The sequence below is a fragment of the Tamandua tetradactyla genome, chromosome 16, assembly GCF_023851605.1.
Source record: "Tamandua tetradactyla isolate mTamTet1 chromosome 16, mTamTet1.pri, whole genome shotgun sequence".
Taxonomy (NCBI): Eukaryota; Metazoa; Chordata; class Mammalia; order Pilosa; family Myrmecophagidae; genus Tamandua; species Tamandua tetradactyla.
The window spans coordinates 8,219,610-8,232,455 of NC_135342.1; the positions used below are offsets into that span (position 1 = coordinate 8,219,610).

The 12,846-nt window shown below is 37.4% G+C and overlaps 1 protein-coding gene across 1 annotated transcript; it reads left to right on the top strand.

Moving 5' to 3' along the window:
- Window positions 1–7,029: 7,029 nt before the first annotated feature.
- Window positions 7,030–7,968, top strand: LOC143658281 (vomeronasal type-1 receptor 4-like). Its single transcript, XM_077130443.1, has one exon. It carries the CDS (start codon window positions 7,030–7,032, stop codon window positions 7,966–7,968), a length of 939 nt encoding a protein of 312 aa, XP_076986558.1.
- The last annotated feature ends 4,878 nt before the right edge of the window (window positions 7,969–12,846 follow it).

The following is a 12,846-nucleotide window of genomic DNA, read 5'->3' on the forward strand; positions in this document are numbered from 1 at the left end:
TTTCACTGAAACACTTCTGTATAGTTACAAGCTGTTCTCAGACAAAAACTGCTTACAAGATGCAGATCCAATTAGTGAGTTCTTTGCCCACATTTTCTTAAACTTAATGGGCATAATGATCTTCTTTACCCTATTGTTCCCAGAATCTAAAATGGAGTAGCATATAACCTAAGAAGTTAATGAATATTCACTGAAAGGAAGAAAACTATTGCTAATATTATTTCTCTTATACCTAAATATTGAAGCTATTGATGATTTATTCCTTGACGCCCATGAAGTCCTCACCATCTTCAGATGGGCTTCTACCTACAACACTTGGCCAAAATGAATGTGGCCAACGTCAATGACCATATCCCAGTGTTTAAACCTAAGAGTTATAGCTAAGGCATCTATTCATATTGTCCCTAACCTACCCACAATCCTCTATTACATGTATAATTTAAGGAGATTTCCATGAGTATTTCATATAAGCAAGTTTTATTTTTGTTCTGTTTGGTTGGTTGAATTTTTTTGCCTCATGAGCTGAATTTGGAGTGATCCATGAAACAATCATCATTCCAACATACACCCTGACCTTCCACACCACCTTTACTCTCCCAGTGACCTCCACCCCACGAACCTACCACCCAGTGAACTCTAGACATTTCCTACACATCACCACTCTGTCCTATATTTATCTGAGACTGTGGACTTCTGTAATTGGACTCCACCTTCACCAAGTGAACCTTTTGAGTTCCATCCCTCCACTTTCCCTGTTCTCACCATTCTGCTGGTGGGAGTCCATTTGTCAGTCCTCTCTGCCTCTCACTTTCAAGCATTCTAGTTCTGAACCATCAAGTCTACAGCTTTCTAATTATCCCCATGCATCACCCCAACTCTAAAATTCCCATTGTTTTCTCCTGGGCCATTTATCTCACTAATGCCCATTTTCCTAACCAAATCCATTATCTTGTTCTTATTTTGTCTCCCATGACCCATTACTTTTCCCAATTCCATTTTCTCTTTCCACACTGCACCTGTGCCTTGGACCACTAATAATCCCAAAGAACTGCCTACCCCACCCTTTATCCCCTCTACCCCACATTTATTTAATACCTTGGAGATATTAGGTCTCTTATGCCTATTCGCAACTCCTGCTTTTTACCAAACCTTTCCCATTAACTCAGCATCTGCATGGTCCCCTAATTTCCCATGTCCTAATATCTTAAGCATTCATAACCGCAGTTCCCTTAAATTCTTTGTACATTTGCCCATTCTTACTCTTAAACATGAGCGTACTTTAACCTATCTAGGACTTCACCTGCTGACTTTCAAACCTTTGATCTGCTCTGCCCATCTTCATTCTCTGTTCTCCCAGGTACTCAGGCTCTCAGCTTTTCTCTTCTCCCAAACCTTCCACCCCTTCCCAGTGACCCACATTTTCACTATTTTATCACACACACTTGCATTATCATTCCACCAACATCACAACCTTTTCTCTTAGCACTTAATGCTTACAAAACTTTTCACATATTATACATAGAAATATCATACCTGAGAGTTGTTGGACAGTTGGAAAAGTATACAGGGTGGATTAAGAAAAGATACACATGCTGACAGAGTTAGTGCAATTTGATGAATGTGAGTAGGACTGTTTGTTCATGGGAGTGTGCACTGGCCTGTAAAAATGTGAGTGAATGCTCATATGTTGTGGGTAGAACAGTGTAGGATTGTGAGGAAATGTGCTGTGAAGTGTATTTTTGTAATGATGTGAGAATACAGACTGTATATATGTGGGTGTGTGTGCATGACTGTCTTCTCTGAATGTGAGCATGTAAATGTGTGTGTGGGCACATGTGTGTGTGTGTGCATATGTGTGTCTGTGCATGAAAAGGTTTGTTCTTTTTTAGGACTCTACTCCTTGATTTGGAAACTTAGAGACCTTTGTTAGTGGACCTGGGTAAAATATGAGCTTATGTATAGGTAAAGCCAAAGGAATAATTTGAACTCATATTAAATAATTACAAAAAGAATGAGTGCTCATTACTGAAAATTCAGCAAATAAGGGTAGAGGATTTTGATGACTATTCAATGCTCTCAAATTGAACCAGCATCATTTATCTGATAGTTAAATGAGAAACATTAAACTATCTGATCATGGTGCATTTGTTACTGAGAACCTCTTATACATTTGTCCCTTTCTAAATTACTGATATTTTACACATCTTATCACAACTGAGCATTCAATATTCCTAAGGTATATTTTTTGAAACAATTCCCATATTATTTAGATTTCCAAATTACATGATATTGATTGCTTGCTATCATATTCTTCCTTTGACTTGGATTTCTGATAATGTTTCTCAGGTGTTTTGATTCTGTATCTTGGGTAATTACTTAAATGATTGTGCAGTCAAGTGGTCTAAAAATTAGTAAAATGCTCACTTTGGAGTAAAAAGAATGTCCTAAGGAGACAGCCCACCCTCAGAGACACACCCCTTTCACTACCAGTCCATCACAGGTTAGAACTCAGCCTCATCTACCCCCTGATGGTCTCTTTGGTGGTGTTAATTAGAAAGTTGTAATTATTTTTAGTAATTAGCAACTGAGAAAAATGTTTTTCAGAAATATTGTCAGCTCCCAAGATGGCACTATCAAGACCACATGAAATGAAATGATAATTGCAGTTCTGTGGGGAGGTGAGGTCACACAATCACAAACCCATAAATCAGAATCTGACTGCCTCATTTCCACACACACACTGGCTGTCATGACCATCACACGGAGCTCATTGTCCTGACTGGTAGGATAATTTGGTGAGTGTTTACTATTTCAGTTAGAAAGGCAGAGTGTGTCTTGTGAGGGAGGCACATTGGGAGTCTTGGGAAGTGATCATATCAGGAAAGGGAGACTTCAGAGTTTGAATTGGTTCCAGTGCCTAAGGCTCACAGGAAAGACAAACCTTACCTGAGGCAGATGCTGACCTCATAAAGAGAGATCGGGTCCCAGACCAGACACCAGTCCCTGATGGCCTCTAATGGGATTTAAGTTCAACTTTACTGATAAGACTGGGGTGTTGAATCTAGGTGACGAAGAAACCTTTTTAAATTAAATATGTTCAAGTCCTATAGTTCTGAAATCAATCATTGTTCAGTCACCCTTTCAGAAATCATAGAAACAATTCTCAGGATTATAGGAGGTGTGCCTCTAATAACTCTAAACCTGTAAAAGGTGTATGTTGGATTTATAGGAGTCATCTCATACTATCAGAAATAGTGCATGTGAAGGGAAGCTGCTGGGATGTAATTTTTCATAACTCTAGGGGTATGACATGCTTAATGGAGACAGTGAATATGTCTCTACTGAAAGCATCTGGGATCTCTTGATTATGTTTCATCTGTTTTCCCTCCTGAAGTAAGGGAATCAAAATTTAACAAAAAGATAACTTCATATTGTGGACTTCACATAGCAACTGCCAGCCTCAAATTTTTATCTTATAATCTATCTCTGGTTTTAAAATATTCTAATAGCTATCCAAAAATCTACTCTTTTGTTTTATGATATGCACAAATATTTAAGGTTTATTTTAAGGCATCTATATCTCATATGCCTTCATTTTAAAATCCTTCAGAAGTCTCACTGCATGGCTAATAATTTTAATTAAGACAGGCATTAATATACACCTAAGCAGTAAATTAGTTTCTAACCACCAATGTTTTATCTCATGTTAGTGTGTCATAATGTCTGGTATAGGAGAAGATATTAGTTTCTTCCATGATTACTTTGATAGGTAACATTATACTTTTCTTTCTCACATGAAAGCAAATGAATCTTTTTTTTTTTTTTGCTATCCTAATATGAAGACATTGCTTCATTCATAAGATCTTACTGCCTCATGGGGTTGGGCCCATTACAATCTTTATACAGTCTACATTTAGTTAGATCTACATTTTACTAATCTCTATAAATTTTATTCATGGGTGGTATTGAACTATAGACAATATATTTACACATGAATGGAAAATTGCTACAAACAAAATTATAAAATAACATACCACCAAGGTAAAATTCAATGACAAGGTATAAAAACCAAGCTAAATATAAATCTGCATTTTTGAAAGAACACACCTGACTAACTTTGTTCTTATACCACTGTAGTCAAAGGCATTTGGCAACAAACCCACCACATTCAAGTCACTACGTAAGTTTAAGCAGATGAATTTTGACAAATCACTTAACCTTTTTATGTATATTTGCCCTCATCTTTTAAATGAATTTCCTAGTAATTTCAGCTCATATATTTGTGTAGAATAAAAAAGTTACCTCATGTATGTCCTTCTTAGCACAGATTTCTATATTTTAATTTCCTTTTGAATATCATACATTCAACTACTAAAAGTCTTTTAACAAGAAGGTATAATGCTGAGTGAAATAAGCCAAACACAAAAGGATGGATAATGTATGGCTGCACTTTTATGACCATGGTAAAGGTAAAATCAGAGGCTTAGAATACAGAATATAGAGAACTTAGAGATACATAGAAGCTAGAGATGGGTGAATGGTTAGCTAATGAGGTTGAGCTCAAATGTAAGGGAATAGATAGAAGTGAAGGTGATTCTCTAATGGGTCTATAAGTAATATTACCATATTTAAGGTGAACATGATTGAAAGGGGCTGTGTAGACCTATGTGTCCCACTGACTAACCCTACAAATATAAATATGATCTTGCATGAACTACTTCAAAGGTATGATTTTTATACAAAGAGAGTTTAAGCTCAGGATACAGGGGGAAAACTCCTATTGCATGCTATGGGCTAGGTTAACAGGAAAACGTCAGCAATACCACAGCAACACCAGGGGTAAATAATGGGGGGAGGGACAAGAGTTAAGGGGAGGTTTAGGTTTCCTATGTTGTGATGGTGTGTTTGTTGGTTATCTTTCTTTTGGGAAAAATGAAATTCTCTAAGGTTTGGAGTGTTGATGGACTGTGGCCTCTGGACATTGTGTATGATGCCTGGTGAGTGCAGGTGGAGAGGGATGCACTGACTGAGAAGTGGATTGGCGAGCAATGGTGTATGCAGCTGATCAAATACTGTGCTGCTATGGGAAGGGGCAAAGTTGTGGGGCATGCAACATTGTGGGTAAACCTGGGGGACATTTGGTGAAGCAGGGTGAGCCAGAGACAGGAGAGCAATTATTGCATGGGTTCAAACTTTAGAGAAGGCTTATAAGAAGACTGGGATCTGGATTGTGGGGTCTTGCAGCAGTTGCATGCAGTCTTGTTATTTCTGAATTTTGAGGGGCTGTATTATATATGCATAGCCTCATATTTAGAGATAAGAATGACGCTTATGAGGTCGGGATTGAGGTAATTCAGAACAAAGGTGTAAGGAAGGCATTGTCTATATTACAAAACCTAACCTACTCTTTGGGACAAAGAAAAGAAAGGCTTATTTTGTGCAGAACCTAAAATTTTGTCTGTGGCACATGGTCTAATTCAACCTGTCTAGATAGCTCATTTAAACAGTCAAGGCATGGGGAGCCCAGGGTAAGAATGTAGGCCTTTAATCCTGTATTGCTTAATGTAATGACTGGATACATCCTAGAATATGTAAAGCAAATAATGAAAGAGTATTGACAAAGTCTCTTGAGGGATGGAAGGAAAAGTGTGGAACTATTAAATTTTGCCACTGGGGAAGCCCCGGAAATTGTGTCAGGCATTGGGGACACTCAAATCAATAGGGTCAGCCCTTGGTCTTGAGGCTTGCTCATGTGGGGCTCATGTAGGTGACAGAGAAACTTAGCCTACATTTAGACGTATGTAGGAGTTGCTTCTGGAGCCCTCTTCTGTTGTTCAGATGTGGCCTCACTCTCTTTAAGCCCAACTCTGCAAATGAGGTCATTGCCTCCTCCCAATGTGAGACATGACATCCAGGGGTGAAGGTCTCCCTGGCAGTGTGGGAGACGAATCCAAGGGATGAGTCTTGCCCTGGCACCATGGGATCAACAATGCCATCCTGACCAAAAGGGGGAAAAGAAGTGTAGCAGATAAGGTATCAGTGACTGAGAGATTTCAAATAGATTTGGGATGCTACTCTGGATGTCACTCTGTCACAAGCTTCAGTTAGGCAATACTGCCTGTAATAACTTGCCAGGCCCCAATTGAGATCATTCCAGCCAATCATAAAGAACACCTAGGGCAAAATATAAGATTTTACATAGATTCCATATACTAGGGTGACTTTCTGGAGGCCTGCAGCTTCCAGATGGGTCCCTGGACCAGTAAGTCCTGGAACCTGGAGGGTCCAGCCTCTCCAGAACATCAGCTAGTTCCATCCCTCTACCCCATATTACTGACAGCCCATTCAACATGAAAAGGTGGGAATGAGCAAAGCCCAGATGTCCCTAACAAGTGGGAGAAAGATTGGGGTTGACGGTGGAGTTATAGAGAGAATATAGAGTTTATCAAATGAGTGTGATTGCTGAATCATTATACTGATACCTCTTTTAGGCTCCAGTATCTTAGAGTCATTAGAAGTAAAAACTTAAAATAGGAGAATTGAAATAGTTACCAAACTCTGATATCTGTTCTACAACTAATTGTTGTGCTGTGCTTTTAAATTTGTTGCCTTTTTAATAAATGCTATTTTTACATAAAAGAAAAAAATTCAATTGTGATGTTAAAAAAATATTTATTCTTTCTAGGCACCAATGTTCTGGAACAGCTAAAAGGATAAATCTAAGATGATGGTATGGTAGCCCATGACAAACTCTGGGATCTGTCCTGTAACTACTTGTTGAAGAGGCTTTCAAAACTATTGATCATTTTTTTTTCTTTCTTTGCTTTGTACATATGCTACATTATGCAATTTAAAAAGTTAAGAAAAAGCATTTTGATAGAATAACAACTTTATTTATTCTAAAGGAGAATTAATATAAACAGAGAATATTGGATTTCAGGAGACATGATAATTATAGCATACACTTCCTATTTCCTTGCAGCCTCATCTGACTCTGATGTCAAATATTACTCACTGTGAACTGGCAGAATGTCCTCCAGGGATTTGGTGATAGGGATAGTTTTCTTATCCCAGACTATAGTTGGAGTTCTTGGAAATTTCTCTCTTCTCTATCATTATGTCTTCCTTTATTTTATTGGGTGCAAGTTAAGGAACACAGACTTGATTCTCAAACACCTGATTGTAGCCAATTCCTTAGTCCTGTTCTCCAGAGGAGTCCCCCTGATGATGGCTACTTTGGGATGGAAACAATTCCCCAGTGATTTTGGATGCAAACTTCTTTTCTATGTTCACAGAGTGGGCAGGGGTGTGTCCATTGGCAGCACCTGCCTCTTGAGTATCTTCCAGGCCATCACCATCAGTCCCAGAAACTCCAGGTGGGCAGAGCTTAAAGCAAAAGCTCCCAAGTACATCAGCCTCTCCATGTCCCTGTGCTGGCTCCTCTTCATGCTGGTAAATATCCCTATTCCTATGTATGTGACCAGCAAATGGAGAAATGATACCATTAAAAAGATAAAAAACTTTGGGTACTGTTTTGCTGTAAGCAACAACATCACAGTCTCACTCTTTGCAGCATGGCTGTCATTCCCTGATGCTCTATGTTTGGGGCTCATGCTCTGTGCCAGCAGCTCCATGCTTTCCATTCTGTACAGGCACAAGCAGCGGGTTCGACACATTCACAGGACCAACCTCTCCCCCAGGTCTTCCCCTGAGTTCAGAGCTACCAAAATCATCCTTTTACTGGTGAGCACCTTTGTGTCCTTTTATGCCCTCTCTTCCATCTGTCAGGTTTATATTACTCTTTTAAAAAATCCCAGTTGGTTGCTGATGAAATTGGCTCCAGTATTCACTGTGTGTTTCCCAACCATCAGCCCCTTTGTTCTCATGCGCCGAGACTCCAGTGTCTCCAGACATCTCACTACCTGGGTAAGAAAAATGAAATCTCTTAATCTTCTTATTAGTATATAATGCATGTTTTTTCACAATGGTCATTGTTTATTCATCTAGTACCACAGTCACAGAAGCACAATTATGAAGCTATCACAGTGCAATACAGTTGTGACAGGCACTGTGATCCTTTGCCCCCAAAATATAACAATAAATAGAAATAGAAAATGTAAATATAAATGAAATGCTAAATTATTATTTGGAAATAATTATAGAACTGAAGTTTTAATATTACTTGCAGTGGAGGTATTCAGAGTCTAAACATTAAAAATTCAGTGGGTTCAAAACATTCTTGAGCTTTTATAGGAAATCTTTGTGTGTGCTTCTTTCAATCTAATATTAACCTTTTCCTGAAATTATCTCAGCAGAGCTGTTGGCAGAGTACCTTGAGAAAGGATCGTGTGAGAGAGGCATTCAGAAATCTGAAGAAAAACATGGTCTTAGGTAATATTGAGTTAGCAAGGGTGGAACAATATAACAACTTCAGTTTCTGTTCAATCATTGAAGACCAAAATTATGAAAATCTTACCTTGAATCTGTAAAAAAATGGCAGTCATTTGAAATATAATTATATGAAGTAATATTAGCATATTTAAAGCATTTACATGCAAAAATGGCAAAAATTCAACTGCAGTGGGATAAAGGGCAATGCAAAAAAATATGTTTTCACTTTAAAAGAATAAGCAGTAAATGTTGACATTTAAAAAACAAATGATGTCTTGGATAAAACTGCATGGTTTTAAGGGAGCTGCAAAAGGCAGATATTTCTGTTTAATATGTGAATGTCAACTGGACACATTAGAAAGAGTTTAGGGGATGCACTCTTACATCCCTAAGGTGAGGAATTAAATGTAGAATTTCATGAAACTGGAAGCAGTGGGGGAAATAGCTATTTGAAGGGTTATGTCATGAATCCTTTTTATGTTGAATTTGTGGCTTGTGGATTTCCACAGAGACAGAAATTTGGGAGTACAAAAGTGAAGAGAAAATATCCTCTTTGAAACCTTACAGATATATACAGATTTTGGATGATAGATGAATCAGTTACAAGGGCACCTTATAGCATATAGCAGTATATTTTGGACTTAGATTTTTTAGAAGTGATTTAAGATGCTTTACAAAAGTTGATATTAACACATATTTAGTTGCTTCCATATGACATTTCCAAGTACAGCAAACAGAAAGGAGAAAATAATAAGTATATTTATATACATCTTCTTATTTCACAGAATAAATGAATTAGGCATCTTAAAGTTTTGATGTGATACTTGATCAGATCAAATAATTTGAGCAGGTTAACATGCAGAAATGTGTCTCTGTTGCTGCTGCAACAGTTATAGGGGAAGAAATCCATCTTTTCTAGAAAGTCTTCTTGATGGGTTTTATTAAGACTAAATGCATTGTCAAACCAAAACAATTAATTACTGTGTAAAATATCTAGTAACTTTAAATTCAATTTTGACTATAGAAAGAAGTTTCAATACTAATTGATCATCTTTCCCCAACTTTTATAATTTGGAGAAATGTATTTAGAAAGAATTTCCTAAATCACATGTACAGAATTCATAGCCAAATGCAATTTAACAAACTGAATTCAGACCTGGATATAACTCCTAGATCATAAAACAGAATATTGTCAAAGAAAAGCTCCTTATGGGGCCCCTCTTAGTCCTCCAAAGGGAAACCGCTATGAGGACATCTAATAGCACAGGTCACTTCCACCATTACACCTCATATAAATAGAATCATAGAGAATGACCATTCTCAATTTGGTTTTTCATTCCATATGTTATTCTATGAGTTTATCTTTATGATTGCAGGATGTTATAGATCATTCATTGGCATTGTTTGGCAGGATTCAGTGCTGTGAATCTAACAACTTATTTAATCATTACACTCAATGCACATGTGAATGGTTTTCAGTTTGGAGACTATGATTCGTGCTGGTATATAAATTCTAGAACTTCCACCAAAACACACGTATGAATTACTTTTTGCCAGGATTTTTTGCTACATTATAGGAACTGACAGTCTTAGACCTTACTTGGTCCTTGTGTCAGTCTTCCTAGTCTAATCTGTCCTGGCTGCACATCAATGAGCACGTGGACACAGCTCAATCATGCTTCTCCACAAGAGCACCCTTTCACAGAAAAGCCTCACTGAGCCATGCAGTCATTATTAAAGGCATTATAGCATTGAGTATGTGTGTGTGTGAGAGAGTGTGTGCGTGAAAGAGAGAGAGAGGCCAAATGCCCCTTTAGCAAATGATTATTAATTGCCTAATAAGTGATTTTCTTCCATGTTCCATCAGAGATACTCTGGTCATGAGGGTTGTTGGCTCATGTCCCCCTATCTATTCTGTGCCAACCTGTGTTGGTCCTTCTCTTCTCTATACCAGTGACTTCTTCCCCAATATTTTACATTGTTCCTCCATTTTTATTATTGAGCAAGTCTCTCTCTTCTAAGCCCCTACTACAACCTACACATTAAGCTCATCCAGGTTTGGAAAGTGGATGAATCTTCTCTACTCTTGAACCTAAAATTTTTAAGAGACTGGTTGGCTTTATATATCAAACATATAACATATTATTATTCTATTGTTTTCAATTATGTCTATGGGTAACCTCAGGAACAGTAAAGAATGTAAATTTGGCACAGTTTGAAAGCAAACATGTTAACCAACAATAACTCAGGGATGCTGGGAGAAGACCAAAGACTCCTGGGTCACAAATGAAGACCTTTATTAGACCTGGCACAGCGGACAGTATGAGATTAAAACATGCATCACTCCCCTGGCCTTCTGTGTTCAAGGAGAGAGCTCAGAGAGCTACCTGTGGGTACAGCTCCTGTGTTGGTGTTAAGTCACTGTTGACTAACTCTGAACGTAGGAATCTCCCATTTTTTCAAGGAGATTGTTAGCACACCTTTCTCAACTTTTGTCCTGGTGGAGACAATATCTTTATTAATAGGAAAGGAAACAAGTCTGCACTCTATTCCAGAATGAGCCAATATGTCTACCTTCCAGTTCTATTTTCAATATAAACATCCTTGAAAATAGTTTCCAGAAAAAATATGTCAATGCCTCTACTGAGAAGAAATATACAGCAGAGAGAATCCCAAGTACAACTGTCTCCCAATGATACCTACTCATTTCCATACTGTATGTCTTCTGTAAAATTTCCCCATGAGTGTATGATTTATTAAGTCCACTTAGGGTCTGTGAACAGAGTAGTAATATTAACCTCATGCGCTACTTGATGAAGGCTATTATCACCAGGGTTCCAAGGAACAGGCTGAAACCAAAAGTTAATGTATTCCTCCACATTGCCCCTTAAGATTCACGACCCAGTCTGATGAAGTAGTGTCATCAACCATCAGGGTCTACCTTATATGACCACATGGCTTTCTCCTAATTTTTGTGCTATGTTCCCGCTAGGCCAGAGGCATTAATTCAGATACAAAAGGATGAATTAGTGATTTCACAGTTCCACATTGGCTTACCAGGAGAATTTTTAAGTCAATACCATTCATAACAAGCCTTACTGGAAAGCTGAAGCTGAAATGAAATTACATGATTCCATTGATACAAAATATCCACAATAGGAAAATCTACAGAGAATTAAAGTAGACTAATGTTAGCATAGAGATGGAATCGGAGGAAGGGAGGGAGAGAGGAGATAGTTACTTTTGTGTCTTTTGGAGTGATGGAAACATTCTCAAATTAAATTATGTTCATGATGACACAGCTCTATAAATATACTAGAAGACTGAATTTAAATCTTTAAAGGTGACTTTACATCATGGACTTTATGCCTCTGAGACTTTACGGACTTTACGTCTCTGTAAAGTTGTTAAGGAAATAAAAAAGCTTATGGCTCCCATCTTAAACTCCAGTTCAACCCTGTGATTGTCTCTATGAATTAATGACTTCATTATTGACAAGTTTCATCTTGTGGAGAATCCTCATGGAAGGCTTTGATACCCAAGATTCTTATCAGAGATGGGATCCTGCCCTGCACTACCAAGGAGGAAGAACTTTATCTGGATGCTTATGAGCTTAATGTAGATGAAGATTAAGAAAATTTACATTTTAAATCAATGGTACTGATGGGCCATGATCACTCAGACAGTTCTGAAAGAGAAAAATGATTAGGAGGGACTTGCTCTGCCAGAAAGCTGGAAAAATTCATACCATTGAAAATGTGCAGATACATTCTATGGAACGTGGAGGTGCATGTTCTTGTAGTTGCCTTAAAATTTGCCATTTAAAATCAGAATAAGTACAATTTGTGAAAGTATCTTATGCTGCTTTGTGATATATTGTACTGATATTGATGCATTAACTCTCTTGTGTCTTTGAACATAATACTAGTAGCATTTTTCTAGAGAAGATGAAGTTCATTACAGATATAGAAATTTGTAGAAATAAAGTTGACATTTTTTCCCTTTTGTGATAGAATATTTCTTCCAAATGTTGATCAGGACTTCATCCATTTCCAGTGGCATCTCGTTCTCATAGTTCTTGATTACCCTGATAAGGCCCTGCTTATTTGAAATAGCATTTTCATTGCTATTCTTATTGTCTATTACTGCCATTAAAGTTTACTCTTATACTTTCTTTTTGCAATAATTTATAGCATTGTTTAATTCCTATTTATGCTCCTCTTCCATTAGGTTACATGAGAATGGGGTTGGTAAATTTGATAAAGTTAGCAAATTTCTTCATCAGTTTTAATGTCTTTGGGCATATAAAAAAACACTTTCATAATTAGCAATCTGGAAATAATTTTGGATTCAGAGAAAAAAGTTGGAAGTGTGTTACAAAGAATTTCTGTGTACAGTTCACTCAGTTTCTACAAATATTTGACATTCTATTTATTACTCTAAATGTATATCCAT